The sequence below is a fragment of the Selaginella moellendorffii genome, unplaced genomic scaffold (genome assembly GCF_000143415.4).
Source record: "Selaginella moellendorffii unplaced genomic scaffold, v1.0 SELMOscaffold_11, whole genome shotgun sequence".
NCBI classification, from domain to species: Eukaryota; Viridiplantae; Streptophyta; class Lycopodiopsida; order Selaginellales; family Selaginellaceae; genus Selaginella; species Selaginella moellendorffii.
The window spans coordinates 877655-898641 of record NW_003314272.1 but is presented as its reverse complement, the minus strand read 5'-3'; the positions used below and the strand labels follow the sequence as shown (position 1 = coordinate 898641).

The window sequence follows — 20987 nt, the reverse complement described above, 5'->3', positions numbered from 1 at the left end:
CTTCACACAAACAAGTATGAAATAAAACATGTATTAACTTTAATACTTCTTGGTTTTGAACACTATTTAAGTTTGCCCTCTTTCTCCTATAGGAAGTGTTGGCAATGTGGAAATAGTTATTGGGGACTACTCTCAACTTCCCAACGATGTGAATCGAGAGTCTTTATGTTCCATAAATGGATGTGAGGATTGGGAATGAACAATACCTTCAACATCAATCTCAAGTTCTTTGACTTGCCTAATGGGTTGCCCCTTTACAAGGTGACATTCTATCTTGGAACATCCTTCGACCAAACTATATTTCTAAGTGGTGGATGTGGCACACAAAGTAATGCCACCCAAGTAGGGTTATGGTGTTTCAAAATGTTGTCCCAAAGTCCTAAATTGTAAAAAAGAAAAGGAACAATCCTTTTATATAATGACCAAAAGCATGGTCACGTGGTGAGGAAATCCCAAAGGTCAATAAGACTTAGTAGTCAAGCTTTTGGGGCTTTACCTAGTGGTGGTGTTAGCGAGCACGGCCGTGAATGAAGAGGGATTTGATGGGGATCGAAGAAAGGACAATGGGGAAGGGTGTTTCCCATGTCTCCAAATATCCTAAAGATGCTAAAGTGTGGTCCTAGGATGACCAAATGGCTCATTCTTTGAGAAACAAGACTATAATATGGGTGGTTTTGAACTGCTAATGAGACAAGGGTAAATAGGCATGGCTTTAGTGTAACGAATTAATATGTAAGTAGTACCTTTAAGGTGTCTATCATGGGATCAAACACATGGAACACTTGGACTAATTGCAAAGGCTGAGTGGCATAAATGCCATTTATGGGGCTAGCATGTCCCCAAGTCAGGAATAGGATTTATGGAGGTTGTGGGTGAGACTCCTCTAAGTGGTTAAAAGTGTGGTTAAGTGATTAAAGTAGAATGGAAAATTTAGTTACATACAATTTGGTTTGACTCTTATTGTTAATTAAGTATATCACTATTTGATATTGACATTTGAAAGTCTTAGGAGTGGGGTTATACTTGAGGAGTAGCATGTCGAGAAAGTATGACTCTCCACTTTAATTCATACATGAATATGTAGGTAATGTGGTGGATAGAAAGGGGCTAATAAAAAAATGATTTTGGGATTTTGGGAACAATAAAAAGGTTTTCCTTAGAGGGTTAAGGATGTGATCTATATGAACCTTTGACTTAGTTAATTGGTTAATGTGGTTGTGATAAAAAAAATTATAGTTGAGATCATGGGAAAGATAAAGACTCTAAGAGAATAAAGGAGTCACAGGATTATCCTCATATGGTTGAGGATGGTGCTCATTAAAGCTAATGACTATAAAAGGTTAAATATGGAGAAGGACATATAGGTAGCTAGGGCTACTTTTAATAAAGGTCGGAATAACCTAAGGAATTGGGGGGTGTACTAAAAGGATGATTTGGTATTCTTATCATATAGAAAAATAATTCTAAAGGGCAAAAATAGCCCATGTAGAACAAAGGATTAATAAGTGTCAGAGTAACATTTGCAAAGATAGTCTTTATGAATAAGATGCAAATATAAGAAATTGCATTCAAGTGTGGTGGCACTTCAAAAATAGTCAAAAGGCTAAGACTTTATGGGACGTTAGATTAACAAAGTCCAAAAGTTAGATGACTTAATAGAGTTAAAAGATGGTCCTAAAGGCTTAGAGGAATCTTATTTGGATGGATGTGTGTTATACTTTATGAAGGACTGAGAGGATCATGAAATCCAAGTATAAAAATAATAGGTATTTCATTGATGGCAGAAAATATTATACTAAAGTCGTAAAAAGGTGTTTACAAAAGACAACAACTTTGACAAAGAGTTGTGTGTAAACATTATAAAGTAGTGTTAACCAATAGTTAATATAAGAAATGATTACTTTTGTATTGGCAAAACCTAGACATATAGTGTCTTGAGGATAGGCTTGTGGAGCAGATAGGGTGGAGACCCTAAATGTCTCAAGGGATGTTGCCTTAAAGTCAAGTTGGTGGGTTCATGGGAACCCCTTACTAAAGGAATCCCAACGGAAATAGGATTGGTAGGTTGGGTTATAGAATTTCACGACTATAAGGCAATTAAGCAAAAAGTGTGGCATAATTAATTATATTGGTAAAAGTTAACTTCTTAAAATTTTTTATTGGGATAAAAAGGAGGCTAAAGATATCCCTTAGAGGATAAATTACTTATGTTGCAATATAATTAATCAATGTGGTAAAAAGAAATGCTCATTGTAAACAAAGTCCATCATTAGGATACATAAAAACTCTAAAACACTAGGAAGTGGTGTTTGGTATCATAAAAGCATTAGATAAGGCCTAAAGGACTAAGTCCCTAAAGAATAATAGATAGGAGGTGTTATCCAATATCCAAGGTTATGGAAAACTAGAGATGAGAGAAGTTCGGTTATCTAAATTGAACAAAGCTAAAAAGATTTTAACAAGGCTAATGTCAAGTATATAGAAGCCTATGAGTAGCAACATTAATCCTGGTCTATAGGATTGCAAAATGAGCATATCTAAATAGAGGAACCATTCCCTAAGCCATCAAGTAGGTTCATCCCTAAGAATAATTACTAAAGCATTTTAAAAAATCCTTCTAGCTTGGAAGAGAATAACCAAAGGGAATATGTAAAGCCAAAAGCAAGTAATAAAGGGATAAAACTAAACTATAGGATTCAAAAGGCATCACCAAAGGTGGTTATATAAGTTAGGGGTGGAGAATCAAATAAGTGCTCGAAAGCGTATTGTGAGTTTAAAGTATAAAATTGCCTATGTTAAACCATATGGCACTTAAAAAGCTTGCGAAAGCCTTGACAAACTAAAGAGTAAAGTCCCTTCAATGTTCCTAAAAACAATTCTGGGTAGGTTGGTACTTAGAAATATAAATATGAATGGTTCACAGGAATATGCAAATCAAAGTGGCGTAACAAAAATGTGGCCTTGAAGTTTGCCATGAGGTAAAGCTATCAATGTTGGGGAAATAGTTCCCAAGCATTCAAAGATATGCCTTTGAACGAAAGTCAATGTTTGAGGACTTTCAAGCTTATGCATAGAATTACACTAATCAAGTGACTTGTTAAGCAAAATTGGCAAGTCGGAAGAACATAGTTATAGGTGTTGACTTCAAAAAGGATGGCCCAAAGGGCCAAATATAGAGGAGTCCATACATGATCATAGACTTATCAACTAGTTTGTCAAGTGAGAGGATTTGGAAGCTCAAAGGAACTAGGTTCCCAAGCTGTGACCTGTAATACACATTGGATATAAGTTAGTGCATCAACATGGGGAGTCATGCCAAACATCCTAGATGATGCCGTTTATAGATACATATGTAGAGTTTACATTTGATGAAATGTGTATGTACATTCTCCAATGTCCTATAGGGACTAATACAAAAATTGGGCATGCCACCCTGAACTCACACTACCTAATGGAGCTCTCCCTCATCCCAAGTGACACCAAGTCTGAAGTAGAAGTGGCTGCAGTCGTTGCTATCATACCACATCTAGGTTCAAGTCCCCCCTTTGTGCAGACTGCAAGATCGATTCTAGGGGGCACCATCTCTATTGAACTCCTTTTTGGTCGCCATCACCAAAACATGTTCTTTGCCACTTGTCTAGCCACTCTAGCTTCCCCCTATCTCAAAGGATAGCATGGTGGAGCTGTTAGTGTAAGTCTTCACCACTCCACCATCATCTATGATACTCTAACCTATATCCCATCAAAGTGCACCCAATTACGTGCTTCCCACAAGGCTTGGACCCCTGTCACTTGCCATATTGCCCATCGAGCATGGCCAAGAGCTTCCCACATAGGAACTCTTATCTCTGCCCCAATCGCATCCCAGTGGACCTGGATCCCCTAGCTATGTCATCCTCTACATTTGATATGTCGCAGGGTTGGGCCCTTCCCTCAAACTAGTGGAGAATGTCCCCACTATGAGCCTCAAACTCCTGTGTGTGAGACACAAAATCCCTAGGCCCCAAAGTGGAGCTGGAGGGGCACCACGTGGTAGTGGCCAAAGCGAAAGCCAAACGAGCGTAACACGTTTGGACTAAAAGCTCCGCCTTGAAAGGTCGAGAGTGGGAGTGGAACCCCTAACTAAGTGCTTGAGGAATGAGCATGAAGCGAGCCATAAGCGAGGCTCCAAAAAGGGACCCAAAAAGGACTAACACATGACACGTGGAAGTGTCCGAGATGGACCCGAGGTGGAGTCCGAAGTGGAGTCCGAGAAGGACCCCGAGATGGAGTCCGAAGTGGACCCGAGATGGACCCGAGAGGGAGTCCGAGATGGAGTCCGAGATGGACCTGAGATGGAGTCCGAGATGGACCCGAGATGGAGTCCGAGATGGACCCGAGATGGAGTCCGAGATGGACCCGAGATGGAGTCCGAGATGGAGTCCGAAGTCGAGACCGAGACCGGGACCGAGACCGAGACCGAGACCGAGACCGAGACCGAGACCGAGACCGAGATCGGGACCGAGACCAAGACCCAGGCCGAGGCCGAGACCGAGCCCGAGCCTGAGTCCGAGTCCAAGTCCGAGTCCGAATCCGAGTCCGAGTCCGAGTCCGAGTCTGAGAGGGTGAAAGCCCAAAGCGTTCGTCTCCCAGACCCTAGGGGGTTTGGTGAGCTCCAAAAGTATAGTAGGGGGAGGACTGCAGTGGAGCCAGTTTGGCCAGGAAAGGCCAGTTTGGCCCAGGAAGGCCAGACCCAGTGTTGGGTGATGAGCTGCCCACTGGGAAGTCCAAGACTAGAGTGAACACGGACCGACAAGCGGGGTAGCTTGGTGAAATGTTCAAAAGCCGGCTCTAGTTCCCCCGGGAGATCAACTGGCCGATGCTCCCAGTCCAAGTGTGGGTGGCACTACCTACTTGGATACCTGGTGTGGCTCAACAGAACCTCGCTCTAAGCCCATGGCTAGAGCACCCAAGGGCAGAAGGCGAGGAGAGTACCCACGAGGCCCGCGTAGGGCCACGGTGTTCCGAAATGTTGCCCCAAAGTCCCAGACTGTGGAAAGGAAGAGGAGTAGCCCTCTGGTGTGGTGACCAAGGACACAGTCACACAGTGAGGAAGTCCCAGAAGACAGTTGGACTGAGTGGTTGGGCCTGTGGGCCTTGATCCAGTGGCAGTGTTGGCGAACACGGCCACTGACAGAAAGGGACTTGGTGGGGACTGGAAGAGAGATATTGGGGAAGGCTATTCCCCATGTCTGTGAGCATCCTAAGGATGCGGAGAAGTGGATCTAGGATGATCACTCATGGACGGATGGCCCCGTCTTTGAGAGATGGGACTGTGAGGTAGGTGGCGTTAGACCACCGGTGTGACCAAGGTGAATGGGCATGGCCTTAGTGTAACGGGCCGATATGTCGGTGGTACCTTGGGGTGTCGGTCATGGGATCGGACACGTGGAGCACTTGGACCAAGTGCTAAGGTTGAGTGGCATGGATGCCATTCTCGGGGCTATCAAGCCCCAAGTCCCGAATTGGACTTTTGGAGGTTGTGAATGAGACTCCTCCAAGTGGTCGGAGGTGCAGTTAAGTGACTAAAGTAAAATGGAAAAATTAGTCGCTTACACTGTGTAACCCCTAACTCCTTCATGTCCTTGACAATCTATTGTCATACCTCCTTTGCAATATTGCACTCCCACAGTGCATGCATGACTGTTTCAATCCTGCCACACTCCTTGCATGTGCAACTCACATCATATTGAAAATGCTGTCCAACCGAGAGATCGTTATTGGCTACCAGCCACGAAGTGACCTTCACTTTCTCCTACACAGGCAACTTCTAGAAGTGAACCGTGTTGTCCACCACCTACTCCACATCCACCCCTTGTTCTATCCACTTCTGCCACAGCCTTAGAATCTCCTCCCGTGCCTCCTCTCTAGATGTTAGCAGTCCATTGCATGCTTCCTTGACCTCATAGGAGAAGAAGCTTTTCGCCCCTTGTCACCATACAGCAAGGTCCTAGTCTGAATCTTCTATCAGTTGTTGGTGCCACCATAGCAGTGTTCCAACACCCTCTAGTAAGCCCTCTAACTCCACCATGTCCAGCCTCTTGGGCGTTTGCCTAAGAACTTAGATCCTCCCATGTACCTTGTCATCAATGATATCCAACATCACTTTTGTGTCACTCGTTGGGAGAAGTGTATCTCCTCTGGTAACGTGAAGAGGTCGTCCTGTGTTGTGCTCCAGTGAAGCGACGAACCACACCTTGAAGTCCCCTTCTACCCACGCTAGTGTAAGTGCTGTGAATGCTCGAGTCTATGTCCCCAATGGACGGCACATTGTATCCTACTCCTTCCGCTCCATTTGTTGTTGGATTGCCACAAAGTCTTCTACTTTGAGGCATCTCCTTGGCCAGTTCATCCCTCCTTTAGCTCTATTCAGAACTTGTAGGAATTGTAGAATGTTCAATTGGATGTTATGCCACCATCATAGTCTAAACACTTGTCTTCCTCTCTATTTGCCACTAATCCTTATTGATCACTCCAACCAATTACTTCATAGTTTGAAAACCATTTGAATGCATTTTTCTCCAGATTGTGTGCTGTATCTTCCAACCTAGTGTGACATCTCCCAGTTGGAATAGTGCATTAAAGAACAGGGGTTGGTTGAGCCACTCCTCGGCTCTACTTGGCGACACTTGTTCCAGTGGAAAAACTTTCCACAATTTGTGTATACTTTGGATGATGTTGCCCCCTTTCACTACCTAAATCAGCCTGTTTGCAAAGAGCCACTAGGGGTCCTCCTCCCAAGGTTTGGCCGCATTGTACTTGGGTTGTATCACTAGGAGACTCTATCAAAACATTAGCCTCCTTGATTGCAAATCCATGAGGATGATCTTATATCTCACCTTCACCATGTTGTTAGGGTCTATGATCCCGAACCCCCCTAGGATCTATGGCCGTGCTGTGGATTGCCATGCCACCTTAGCCATGGCCCACCCTAAGGCCAAGGTTCCCTGCCATACATAGGTCCTCACCATCTATTTAGCCTTTTACAGTGTGGTTTCCAGCACTGGCCAAATCGAGAGGTAATACTAGATGCTGGGGAGGATCACACTTTTAACTACTACAATCCTCATTGGGAGCCCAAGTTTCCTTGAGGCCCACTTCTGAATTGCAGTTTGAATCCTCCTAAGTAGTATATCATCTTGTGTGGTTGCACTGTACTAGATCCCTACCTGGATGCCCAGGTAGCGGGTGTCTTCGCCCAATTGAACCCACTGAAAACCGATCTCTTGTCCCTAGGCTTCAATGCTTGGCTTTCCTTAGTTCACCCCAACTGACTTATTCCAGTTGATAGTGGCTCCTACTGCCATGTTGAAAATCTCCAATTTGGATTTCACTACATTGAGGTTCCTTGGGGTGGCAAGTAGGAATATTGCAGTGTCATCCACAAATGCCCTATCCTACAGCTCCTATGTTCCCGGAAGCTATAGTCTTTTAGCAGGTAACACCAGTCCCTTGATATCTCCTCTGTGTGCAAGAAAAGAGCCTAGTGTCTCTACGACAATCAGAAACAAGTAGGGGGTGAGTGGATTGAACATCCTAAATGGAAGGTTGGACCAAACTCTCTGTTCAGTGTGAGCCGACTTGATGCTCCACTATACAATAATGAGATGTGCACTATAGCCATTGCTGGGATCCTTACCCTCCACATGTAGTCCTCTAGGAAGTCCTAGTCTACCTGATCGTATCCTTTCTTGAAGTCTAGCAGCCACGCCATCATCTACTGGTTTGAAATATTTGCCCACTTTTGTGCAAGAAGGTATGTCCAGATGTTTTTTGCAATCTGTCTTCCCGGCACAAATCATGTCTATTGTTCCTTGATTATGAGAGGCATGACCGACTGCAACTTTAGTGCCATTGCCTTTGTATATAACTTGCACAATGTGTTAAGCATGGTTATGGGGCACCAATTCCTAAGTTCCTAGAGGTCTCCACATTTTGGGATCAGTGTGATTTGTCCCTCCAATACCTCTCTAGGCAATGCCCCCATTTGCTGTGCACCCTACCATGCCTCCAAGAGCATTAGGCCTATCTTGTCCCAGTAATCCTCATAGAACATTGAGAGAAGGTCATCTGTACCTAACATCTTGTCATCATTCAGCTGTTCTAGGGCCTGGTAAAGGTCTTCCAATGAAAAATCTGCCATCAACATCTCTAGGTACCCATCGGAAACTCTATGCGGGAGAGAGGACAACACCCTACTTGCCACATCTCTCCTATCCTAGGACCAGGGCTATGCAGTATATAGCTTTTGGTAGAACTCCTATGCTAACCCCTACATCCCTTGTTAGTCCTCTATTACTTCTCCATCATCCTTCCTTAGTCCCAGGATTGGGGGAGTGTTGGTGACTAGATGAATCCCCTTGTAGAAAGCTTTATTAAGGAGCCTCTCATTCATCACCCATTTATCCTCCATGGTGCAGAGTCCAGCACTCCACATTGCATATTTCTTGTCTCGCAGCTCAGCTTCCCTCTTGTCCAATGTTGCTACCATCTATCCACATCGTTTGTGTTCAGTACCATTCTTTAGGCCACCGCCACCTTTTGCCTTGCTAGCCTCACCTCTTTCAGGACTTCCCCCTTGAGCATTGTTTGCCTTTCCCGAAGCTTAGTAGAGCAGGTATTCAGAGCCAAGACAAGTTCCCCTTTACACTCGTCCAGTGCTTCTCAAACGAGCTCCAACACTACCTAGTCAACTAATGTAGCCTTGGTGATCCTTCGTTGCACTGCCATTCCCTTATCTGCCTATAGCTTAAGGATGCCTCGGAGTGGGTCATGGTCCTAAAAGGTGCCAAATGCAGGCCATGTTTTGAGCCTCCCTCCATCTTGTCGCAGCCTGGTGGAAGCATAAATCCTGTCCAAGTGTGCTTGGCTCCCCGTCAGTTGCCATCTTGTGAACGGGTGGGAATGAGCAGCGAAGCCTTCTACATGCTGGAGGTCTAGTATTCCCAAGGCTTCCATTAGCGCTGTACAACTCTTCCTCTCTCACCCCTAAATGGTTCCCAGTGAGCCTTGATGATCACTCAAATCCTCAACCATGTTGAAGTCTCCTACCATGAGCCACTCATCCACCACTTAATTTCTACCCACATCTGCCATTTGGTCACCTAACTTAAGTTACATCATTACTAATAGTTCAAATCAACGCTTTGAATAAGAACTTTATTCTTCAATCTAACAAAAACTTTATCTTTCTTTAGCCATAAGATCACCTAGTGATTTCATATTGACACTTTAGTGAGTTTACCAATAAGTACTAAGATTGTCAAACCTTTAAGTTGTTTTACATTAAATAATCTAATCATGCATCATGACTCTAGGGCATCCTCTGCTTAGTGGTGTGCCTAAGCTAGTCTCTTTACTGAGAGTTTATAACCACCAAAAATGAATATTTTCATATTCTAAACCATCACCACACCTTAGTGAGTTTGAACTTGAACCCAAGCACTAAAGGGTTAAGACTCAAAGCCAAACTCCACCCGATTGCTAAAAAGGATGGCGAAGGTTTTCAATTGATTCTTCCTCGAACGGTGAACATGGTAGTTAGATGGATCCCACCCAACTGAGAGCTAACAACCATAGAGGTTGGTGATTGATTGATGTACTAGGGACACATGGCATTCCCAGAGGTCATCATGCTGGGAGATTGCTAAACTCATATGGAACATGCCATCATAGAGTGGATGGGCTTTGCAAAATATGTAGTGCATGGCTTTTATTGGACCAAGTATAAGGGGAAGCTCACTATAGTGTGGATAATCTCCACAAAATGGAGGGCTAAGCCCAGCAACATAGTATTCTCCTAGAAATATATTGCTCTATGACTACACTCTCAATCCTAACATGGAACTATGGGGATTGAGATCTAACAATAGCATACTCAACAAGAGAATACAACTCAAGTCCCACATTTGGGAGATTGGCATGGAGGGGAGGATTGACATATAGTGCATTCAAGAGCACAAGATGGTGAAGGCACCAAACTTCAACTTGGGCATGCGAGGGAGGCTCTAGTGGAATCTAGCCACATGAGCAAGAGTACACCATAAAGGAGGTATGGCGATCATTGTCTCTACCAAGTGGTCAGCACAAGTACATGACCACATGGTGCTGGTCCTAGGGAAAGTGTAGCTGTTAGTACCTACACTTTGGGCGGGTTGGGATTATCAATGTTTATGCACCCACTTGACAAAGGGAGCATGCACAGAAGTGAAGAGAAGAGTGTGTGTGTTTTGCTACTCAACCTTTCTTCTTTCTCCTCCTCCTCCCAGCACAAGCTGTTTTTGGGGAGGCAAGATACCTAGGGGAAATGAGTTATAACAATACAATGATATTGTGAGTTTAAGAAAGTAGTCTTAAAGAAAAGACATATAGGAGAGTTGTAAGGTGGGGCCATAGATAGAGCCCATAGTAGAAAATGCTGGAGAGACTTAACACCCCTTACACTTAGCAAAACAAAGCCTTTATTATGGAGTTGAAAAGATACCTTAAAGTTGGAGATAATGATCCTATGTTTTTTGGTGCAACAATCAAAGGATATAAGTGAAAGATTAGTGGCTGAAAATGGGCCTTGGAAATTATTAGAAGAAATCCAAATGACAAGTTAGGCAAGAAACCACTATATGGTGGTTTCTAATGGATTGTGGGAAAAGAAATATATTTCCAAAGATGGGATTCCCAAATGCTCTAATTTGGCAAATATAAAAGCTCCAAAAGAGATAAAGTGGTAAAGTAGCCAAATGATAGGGCTATGGATAACCCTAGCATGAATTATAAATGAATGGAACTTAGTGCTAAAGGTGGTATGAAATAAAAAAAAGGATGATGATACCCTCAAGTAAAGAACTTCCTAAGATGGGGAAGTGGAGTTTGTAGAACTGATGTAATGCACGGTGAACATATATAGGAAATTGACTCTAGATATCAATATTAAAGTTCTAGAGTCCAATGATTATGTTAGTAGAGGCTAAGATTATTTTGAAATGAGTAGTAAAATTAGAATAGAGAAGGTGTCTCCAACAAGTTTATTGAGAACTAAAAGAACGAATATAAAGAACTACTATTGGTGATCCAATGAAACTTTAAGTTTGAAACACTATGCTTCTTAAAAGATGGGCAAGGCATGGTGAGCCTTTAGTGTCAAACCATTGATGAATATTGGTTTAGTGCTAAGGATGAAAATGGTAATCCATGATAAGGTTACTTTATAAAATGGTTTATTGTTTATTGAATTTTGTCCATGACACAAATCCCTAAGTCCCAAAATAGAGCTTAAAAGGGTATCATATGGTAGTGGCCAAAGTGGAAGCTAAACAAATGTAATATTAATATTTGGACTAAAAGCCCCAACTCGAAGAGTTGAGGGTGAAAATGGAACTCTCAATGAAGTGCTTAAGGAATGAGCATGAAGTGATCAATAAGTGAGTCTCTAGAAAAAAGAAATGAAAGGACCAATATATAACATGTGGAAGTATAAAAACTAAGTCTGAGATGGAATTTAAGATAGAGTCAGAGATGGAGTTTGAAATGAAGTCCAAGATGGAGTCTAAAAAAGAGTCTGAGATGGACACCAAGACCAGAGTCCAAGATCAAGATCGAAACTAAGAACAAGACCGTGACCAAGTTCGAGTCCGAGTCCAAATTTGAATACTAATATTGTAAGCGATTAAATTTTCCATTCTACTTTAGTCACTTAATCATACCTTCGAGAGTCTCACTCATGACCTTCATAAGTCCTATTCTAGACTTAGGGATTTGCTAGCTCCATGAATGGCATCTATGCCACTCAGCCTTTCCATTCCAAAGGGTTTCCATTCCAAAAGTATAGTAGAGAGAGTGTGGGGATTGGACTCTAATGGAATCAATTTGGCTAGGAAAGGCCAATATGACCCAAGAAGGCTATACCCACGTGTTAGGTGATGATATAACCACTAAAGAGTTCAAGGCTAGAGTAAATACTGATGGACAAGCAGGGTAACTTAGCCAAGTGTTCAAGAGTTAACTTTAATTCTCTTAGGAGATTGAATGGTCAATACTCTCAATTCAAGTGTCGGTGGTACTACCTATTTGGATACCTAACGTGGCTCATCAGAACTTCACTCTAGCTATATAGCTAAGGCACTGAAAGACAAAAGGTAGGGAGAGTATCCATAAGACTCGTGTATGGCTATGGTGTTTTGAAGTGTTGTCCCAAAGTCTTGGACTATGAGGAGCAATCCTTTTATATAGTGACCAAAGGCATGGTCACGTGGTGAGGAAGTCCCAAAGGTCAATGGGATTTAGTGGTCAAGCCTTCAAACTCTGACCCAATGGTGGTGTTAACGAGCACAATAGTGGATGGAGAGGGATTTAGTAGGGATTGAAAAAAGGATACTGGGAAAGGGTGTTACCCACATCTCTAGACATCCTAAGGATGCTAAAGTGTGGTTTTAGGATGACCACTTATAAATAAATGGTTTAGTCTTTGAGAGATGAGATTATGGCATAAATGGTTTTGGATTACTAATGAGATAAGGTAAATGGATATAACTTTAGTGTAATGGGCTGATTTGTCAATGGTACTTTTAAGGTGTATATCATGGGATCAAATACGTGGAGCATTTAGACTAAGTAAAATGGTTGAGTGGCATAGATGCCATTCACGGGGCTAGCATGTTTTCAAGTCAAGAATAGAACTTATGAAGGTTGTGAGTGAAATTTCTTCAAATGGTCAAAGGTATGGTTAAGTAACTAAAGTAGAATGAAAAATTTAGTCACTTACAATCATCATCCTCAACCAAACCAAGGTGCAATACCACTAAAACCAAGTCAAGATTAGTGAAAGTTCACTACTCTTAGAGTTTAATAAAATGCAAAGTGCAACTTGCCACCAAACATAACACTACAAAAAAAAGGTATAAATGTCACTTTTTAAAAAAGCACAACAACTATTTTTCTACACTAACTCTACCTTTTATTTAGCTTAGCTATTTTAGCCTTAAAAGTTGGCATCCTTTTTAGGCTGCAACATACAAACTATCTACTAATGTTTAATCCAACTGAAGTTAACTCTAACCCTTTTACTAGCTTGCAATGGCTCACAAAAATAGAATGGTTTTCAAGCAAAATGATTAATAGATTAACCATTGAAAAAGTCTAAAAAAATTTGTAGAAAATTTTCCAACTTAAAGAAAGAATCACTCTTAGTTTAGAAATGTAAATTTTCAAGACTCAATCAACTTCCTCCTACTTACAAATTCATATAGGTTCACTTCAACACAAGTTCTCATGACCTAATAAAATACATGAGCGTTTACCAAAATGCCTATATACTCAATATCTAAAACTGACATCATAAATACAAAATAAATATCCAAAATCTTAATCACAAAAACCATAACTTCAGATATCCATATTGCATTAACAATCTTTTTCAATCATCTTTAAGATCAAATGTGGAATTGAAACATTAATAAGAAAAATAATATGAAAAATCAAGCTCTAAGGAAAATTCTTCATCACTCAACATAATAATGCCACTTTTACTAACACAAGTGCTAAAAACGTCAATACCTCAATTATTTCCATCCAATAATTTACTTCAAGTGCTAATGTTAAACTAACAAACCATAGCAAGACCTTTTCCAAAATTCAATGTGCAACTCTAAGGTATCAATTAAAGTTTTACATAAAATGGATCATCATTGAAAACTTTGTCAAATCTATTTCAATGTTGTTATGTGCAAATAAATTAGCATCACTATCAACCACTTTGGGGTTGATCATTATTTGACCAAAAGAGTTTATTTAGACTCATATCATCCTTGATAATCAAATAAACTTATCAAGTGTAAAAAATAAAAAATAGATAAGATTCTAAATACTGTTTATAAGTACTTAAAAAAGAATAACTAAGTATTTGTTTTATAAATAATTAGAAACACTTGATATCAACAAATTAATTTCTATAATTTTAAATAATAGAATAAGTTTATTATGTTTCTTAATTAGAACTTTTAAAATATTTTTATATTTCACACTAATTCTAAATTTAATTAAAGTTTAGATAATAGTAAAATTATGATAAAGGGTTTATGGATCTTCTAATTGTTTAGAATGGATAACTATTAGCATTATTATCATATTGTAATTCCCTTGATTAGGAATCACATTAGTTTTATTTCTTACCATCTTACTAACTTATATATAATTTCTTTTATAAGAGTTTTGTAAACTAGAAAACCTTTAAAAAATTTATATATATATATAAGTTTATTACTTATCCTTCTAGTGTGCTAGAAGTGCATGATCCTACTATCAAAAGAGGGGAGATGACATGGTTGCATATGTGGCATAAAGTGTTTGTGCATGTGGCATGCCCTATACGCATGGCAATGTCCAATACTTAGATGTTTATGGAAATAAATATGTGATTGCACATAGGTGCATCCTTTATTTACATATATACAGATATATTTTGTTTCGATTTTACATAATTTTATAATGCACATAATCATATTTTCTCTTAAACTTTTCTCTAATTCTTTTGAAATTAAGTTTACCTATCACAATAAATAAATTTTTAAGCATTGGTTTGCTTAATAGTAGTGTTATTTTTACTTATTAATTCAATTGATCAACTAAAGTTTATAATTATAAGTGTCTTTGTAATTTATAAACACAAGATTAATCTTATTGAGATGTAATATAAAAAAGAATATCCTTGAAAGGGTTTAAGAAAGATTATAAGTTATAAACATGTTTATAAATTATAAATACAAGATTAATCTAAATGAATAAGATGGTAGAATATCCTAGAATATTCAATCATATCTTAGGTATATCCACTACCATAGGTTTGGTTAAGCAAACCAAAACTTTATTCAATTTTATAATAAAGGATAAATATTAAACTTTGTGTTGCCATGTCATATAACAAGAAATTTGTGATTGCATGTTTGGGGGGAGGTATATTTCCCAAAGGAGGTATACCTAATGTGGGCATCTTGGCAAAAAAGTTTATTATCTTGTAAGATTTATAAATTTAAAAGACATGTGTGCTTGAATTGTTTAAACACAATATGTGACTTATAAAATAATCTTTTGGATATTACCTTTTGTTCAAGGCATATATATATATTAGCATACATAGCCATATGTGAATTCCTAATCTACATCAGTTTATTTGCTATATAAGCATCTTCTTCTTTGCCTTTTAAGTTTGGCAAAAATGGCAAAAATGCATGGTGAAATTCAATTGGATTAGAAATGCACTTAAACCGAGCATTATAGACATTGCCTGCTAAAATAATGTTGGCCATAAGCCTCCATGCACTAGTTATTATCCACTACAAGTTATGCCAGTTCAATGACACCACTACTGCACTAGAGCATGTGATTAAGCCTTTTAATGCATTGAGCATATAATTGCAATGTTTCAACAGTTAAATGCAGTTGGGTGTTGATCTAGAGTTTCACCAATCTCTACCTCATAATAGAAAGAATTGCAAATGCCACACATATTACAATTGGCACTCAAGCTCTACACCAAGAATGATCTAGAGGAGTAAAATCCTACAGCAACAATATACAGTAAATAAGGTTACTAACAGATTGACAAAGATTGTGGTGTATAGCATGTTGGAAGCATGCAATCCTGCTGTCATAAAACAGGGGATGACATGGTTTCACACATGGATGAAGTGTTCACATTGCATGGCCCCTATATGCATAGCATGGCCAATGCAAATATTATAATGCATACATAATCATGTTTTGATTGCTATTATAGTGATTATATAGATTATAATAGTGTGTGCAATTGAAAAAATATATATCCACACATCTGTAAATAAAAGATGCACCTTTATGCAATTATATATTCATTGTTTGAGATTTAAATTAAATTTTACCTAGTTTATAATGAATTTAACTATATCAATATATTGATATAGCAATGATATGCCATCCTTCTTTGGAGCCCTGGCCATATGTGTATTGAATGATAATTATTCTTATTAAATATTTAATTTATTTAGAAATATCCTTTTACATGAAAAGAGTATTTACATTATTGTTAAATGTAAGACACACTTAAATTAATGGTTTGCACCACCATAGTTCTTTATTATTTGTTCGTTACCTTTGCATTGTGATTAAAATATTTTATGAAGATTTATAATTAGGGCGAGAGAAGAGGGCGAGAGAGAGAGAGAGAGAGAGAGAGAGAGAGAGACGATGAAGGAGAAGGCCCAGGAGATAGGGAAGACGGTATGGAAGATGATCCGTAAGGTCGTCAAGAAGCCGTGGGAGTTCACGGGGCCGACATCGCACCCCGAGTACGTGGAGGCGAACCAGAAGGCGACTGAGTACCGCCGCATGTCGCCCGCCACGCCCGACGTGACGCCCATCATACCGCAGACGGAGCCCGACCGCATCTTCGACATCAGGTACCACACTCGCGAGACCCACCGCGTCGCGCCGCCCGTCAAGCTCGACTACGAGTACGATCCCCACAACCCCGAGCACATCCAGTTCGTCAAGAAGTTTATCGACGAGATGCCCCTGCCCCGGGCGTGGGTGTTAGGTCCCAAGCGCGGCATCTGGGAGGAGGAGAAGGATCGCCCAGATGGGGGATACCAGGTCGGCGGAGCCCGGGAGGCCCGAGAAGCTAGAGCCAAGGCGGCGGCAGCCAAGGCAGCGCCGGCGGAGTCCAAGGCGGCGGCGGAGGCCTCGGCGTGAGGGAGAGAGAGAGAGTAAGATCTCTTTGGCCACATTTTGCCTGTGGAATAAGCTCTCGCCGCGCGGACTTGGAATCTTTGTATTTTTTTTCTTCTCGGTGTGTTCTAGGCTCTTGCAATCTTTGCTGACAATCCTAGCGCACAAGATCACGAGGGTTATGGAAGCGCTGCATTCTAGATCACGAAATGGTAATGTACCTCCATTTTTCTTGGATCTTTCAACCAAGTTGATGGAGTCTTTTCTCGAGCTCGGCCACTTTGAGGATGGCGTATGTCTCGTCCTCTGGATAGTAGGCAATGGGATCGTCCAGCAGCGCCTCGTCCACCCCCGCAACACCCTCGAGCGTCGCGTGGACGCAAAAGGCCGTGTAGCATGGCTGGTATCCTCCTTCCTGGACGAGCACCATCCGGCCACTCGAATGCTTCTCGGCTTGCTCGCGGATCATCCTTCCCAGGACACGGTAGCCTTTCATTGTCAGGCACTGCCTTCCATTTGGATCAAACTGCGAAGAACGAAAATGTTAGTAGCTAGCTGAAAAGGAAGCTTGCTCTCTTACAGCACTAGAATCCTGGCCCATGGTGACAACGATCAGCTCCGGCTCGAAGCTCTCCAGCCTTGGAACCACAAGTTTCTCCATCGCGTGCTGGTATCCTCTATCGCCGGTCCCGTTTGGAAGAGGAATGTTAACGTTGTATCCGACTCCCTTCCCTGTGCCAGCTTCTTCCGGCTGCCCGAACTCGGCGGAGTGAGACTCGTCCCAGGGGCCGTGATCCATATGGAGCGAGATCGTCAAGACGTCGTCTCTCGAGTAGAATCCAGCGGCGGTTCCGTTTCCATAGTGCACGTCGATGTCCAACACTGCTACTCTTTTTACAGAAGAGGAGCTGAGAGCAAACTGGACGGCGAGTCCGGCATTGTTGAGGAAGCAGTAGCCGTCGGCTCGAGAAGGCTGCGCGTGATGGCCTGGAGGTCTCACCAGTGCGTAGGCCAGCTTCGACTTACCTTCCAGGACGTGCTTCACAGCGTCAAGTGTGGATCCGGCAGCTAAAAGAGCCGCTTCCCAGGAGCCGGGATTGAAGCAGGTTCCAGGAGCAAAGATCGTCGTGCCACCAGCTTTGTCAGCGTCGATCAGCTTCTGGATATAATCTGTGATAAGAGAAACTAAGTAAGAGTTGCAAGAGATGAGATGAGACTCGAAAAACCCACCTGGGTCATGGAAGAGGTGAAGTTCCTGAATGGTTGCCATCCTTCCCTGGTGCCACACGATCCGAGGAGAGATGGGTCCTTTCTCGAGAATGGATTTGATGTTAAGGACCCGGGTTGCGTTCTCTGGGTGCTGATCCAAGACAGCCAACAAACCCCCTGCGCAGCTGAGTGAGTCAAAGATCCCACGAAGCGGCTCGTGCTTGAGCATCCCATCATGCCAGAAGACGTGAATGGCCGCCATAGCTAGACAAACAAAAGGGCGTAAAGGCTGTCCTGGATATTGCGGATTCCAAAGTCTAACGGAGCAGTAGCAAGTGGAGTAAACTCCTTCACCAGAATTCTCTGAAAGGCATACGAGAGGCTAGAAAGGTCCCCACGAACTCGATGGTGGACTTGCCATAGCGTCGAGCGACTGGGCCGCTTGCTTCAGCGACAGCAGAGCAGTATCATGCTCCTGCTTCATCGGCTTGCCATCCTCCCCACCTTGCCAGTTAACCTGCAGGTGATTCATAAACGGCGGGTAGTAAGCCGACGTCGATCCCTCGGCCCGAGCCCAGTCGAAGTCTATGAACTTCACGTCCAGTGTACCATCTGCCGAGCGGCGCACCATGACATTGACGTCCCTCATGTCACCATGTACGCCACCGCCAACGCCAACTTCACCTGAAGCTGAAGAAGAAGTCACGGGAATCTGCTGCGCAGCAGCAAGAGCCTCAAGCACCTTGGGCCTCAGCACATCCGCATCCGGGCACGCCTGTAAGACTTTCCACCCGTCACCCTCTCCCAGATATTGCATCTTGACCTGCCACCAGCCTCCTTGAAGCAGAGAGACCCCGTAGAGCTCAGGGGCATAACCTCTTGCAGCCCAAGCCCTGTGAACGTCTTCCCCATAAGGACGCTGCACGAACTTGACGACAACAAGCCTTTCAGGATGCTGCACTAGGTAGACAAGCTTATCTCCGAAACGTCTCGGCACAGCTGCGCAGTTCTGGAGCGGATACGGAGTGCTCCTCTTGAAGAACAAGTCCCTCGGTGGGCCGCTTTCGAAGTTGGTGTAGAAAGCAGCGAGCTCCGTCAATGCAACCTTCACAGCCAAGATTAACCGGACGCCTTGCTCAGCTGTTCGGACATCGTCACCTTGGAGTTGCAGGAAGTTGACGAAAGGCGTAAGCGGCATGCAGCAGAAGCGATCCAGAGTTGCTACAGCAGTCACCCGGACAAGAGTACCGAGCTGCTCGATGGAAATCGCGGGGTAACAAGTGTTGTAGAATCGTTTCCTGTTACCCTTCCACAGGCGCACGTACTGCGGAGCTTGTGCTCCCGGATCACTTTTGCTGCGGAAAGGTCCCAACTTCGCCTCCAGTGCTGCCAGAATAGCTTTCAGAGCGAAAAGCCGCGCCCCCAAAGTGCCACCCCCGGTATTAAGCTCGTTGGTGAATTCGATGCCCGTGTATTGCTTCCAAAGTTCAGCTGCTTCGTCCTTGTAGTCCGCTTCATCTGTGTAACAGCTTGAAAACGCACTTGCTATCTTCAGGTAGAACTTGTAATCGTTCCTATCCGGTTGCTGGCCCTGTCCATGGAAAACATCCTTAAACCTTGCAAACACTGGATGAGCGAGCGTCAAGGGTATTGGCGGCTTGGCATGCTGAGGGCGATAGTTGGAAAACGCCGGGATCTTGGGCAGCCGGAGACCTGTTGTAGGATCTATACCTTGTAGCAGCATATAGTTCTCGTTGTTGATGCTGGACGGGGCGATTTTGAGGGCCAAGCTATCGCCCCACTCACAAACTCCTGTCGGCACGACTTCCTGCTTTGCTCTCCTGGCGTGCAAGTCGAACTCGGACGGCAGACTCCCCTCTTGCTGCGCAAGCCGCATCCAACCGCGCACCGTAAGCACATCTTCCACCTGGTGCCTGGCTTCTAACCAGTTGAACAAACCCGAAATGTCGTTGATCTCGGCAGGCGGCGGCACGAACGCCACCTTCGTAGCCAGAATTTGCGCATCGCTCCCCTGCTCGCTCGCTGCATGGATAAAGACCCTCCGCTTCGGATACCCCAGAAAGGCCGCCATCTTTTATTACTCTATTGCATTAGGTCATGCAAGCTGCTAGTCGTACTCCAGCTCCTCTGGAGTGACCATCTGCTTAGGCGAGATTATGGATTTTCTCTCCACATCTCTCGGCATAGGCTTCCGCATATCTGCAAACGCAAGAAATTAGAGAAGGCCATCTCCTTAAAAAATGAAAAGCAACGCACCTAGCGCGTCTTCTTCGCCGGAGTAGTACTTGATCACCCTTCTGTATATTACGTATCCCAGCTGCAAAGGAACGATTTTCCGGTGAGCAATGGAGGTTTTTAAGAGAAAACTCGTTACCTTCTTGTACATCCTTATGGCGAGAGTATTGGATGCTCTCACGAACAAATCCACGAAGTAGCCATTGTAGCTGGAACCATGGTTGATCATTCGTCAATGAACAATGCAAGCAAAACAGCAGGAAAAACAAAAGAAAAAAAAGAAAGGAAAGAACTCACGTTTTCTCAGTGACTTCCTCCAGAATGTTCATGAGTTTCATCGCCAATTGCTGCCGGCGGTACTCTGGAGCTACAGTCACTGCTGTTACATGCCCATGCCACGATTCACCGATGCCTTCCACTTTCCCCATTACTGCCACAAAGAAGAATGAGACATCTCCGAGGAAAAAAAAAAAAAAAAAACAAAGTTCTCACTGTATCCCATCAGATGTCCATTGGGAGCTTCCGCGACATGGAAGTAGTCGGGCCATTGCGAGAGATAAGTGAGATAGAAATGCATATTAAACTGGCAACAAGCACAAGGGCCAGAATCAATCGATCCCATTCTTCCAATCGAAGCAAAGCTAGGTAGCGCTGCGAGGAGGGACAAGCTTACCGTCTCCGTCAAGTGATCGAAGTTGATGTGCGTCATCCGGAAGAGATCCGCGCAGGTGAAGCGCCGGATCGTCGTCATCGCCTCGAAATATTTCGCGAGGAACCCTAGCCACTAGAGA

At 42.9% G+C, this 20987-nt stretch overlaps 4 protein-coding genes across 5 annotated transcripts; 1 reads left to right on the top strand and 3 right to left on the bottom strand.

Annotated features, from left to right (window-relative positions):
• Positions 1 to 16123: 16123 nt before the first annotated feature.
• Positions 16124 to 17001, top strand: LOC112345959. Its single transcript, XM_024673774.1, has one exon. The coding sequence runs from the start codon at positions 16252 to 16254 to the stop codon at positions 16753 to 16755; it is 504 nt and encodes a 167-aa protein (XP_024529542.1). The 5' UTR covers positions 16124 to 16251; the 3' UTR covers positions 16756 to 17001.
• Positions 16799 to 18213, bottom strand: LOC9650925 (histone deacetylase 8). Of its 2 annotated transcripts, XM_002968666.2 has the most exons (4): positions 17962 to 18213; positions 17312 to 17901; positions 16953 to 17257; positions 16799 to 16888 (listed from the first exon to the last, which is right to left on the bottom strand). In XM_002968666.2, exons 1-3 carry the CDS (start codon positions 18200 to 18202, stop codon positions 16973 to 16975), a joined length of 1116 nt encoding a protein of 371 aa, XP_002968712.1. In that variant the 5' UTR covers positions 18203 to 18213; the 3' UTR covers positions 16799 to 16888; positions 16953 to 16972. The 2 variants fall into 2 exon arrangements, with proteins under 2 accessions (XP_002968712.1, XP_024529540.1); XM_024673772.1 differs by having other exon boundaries at positions 16838 to 17257.
• A 6-nt stretch (positions 18214 to 18219) lies between these two features.
• LOC112345958 lies at positions 18220 to 20056 on the bottom strand. The gene has a single exon (XM_024673771.1). It carries the CDS (start codon positions 20030 to 20032, stop codon positions 18323 to 18325), a length of 1710 nt encoding a protein of 569 aa, XP_024529539.1. The 5' UTR covers positions 20033 to 20056; the 3' UTR covers positions 18220 to 18322.
• LOC9650924 (N-terminal acetyltransferase B complex catalytic subunit NAA20) lies at positions 20013 to 20978 on the bottom strand. The gene is made up of 6 exons (XM_002968665.2): positions 20870 to 20978; positions 20689 to 20779; positions 20494 to 20626; positions 20336 to 20405; positions 20218 to 20278; positions 20013 to 20160 (listed from the first exon to the last, which is right to left on the bottom strand). Exons 1-6 carry the CDS (start codon positions 20945 to 20947, stop codon positions 20069 to 20071), a joined length of 525 nt encoding a protein of 174 aa, XP_002968711.1. The 5' UTR covers positions 20948 to 20978; the 3' UTR covers positions 20013 to 20068.
• Between the last annotated feature and the right edge of the window lie 9 nt (positions 20979 to 20987).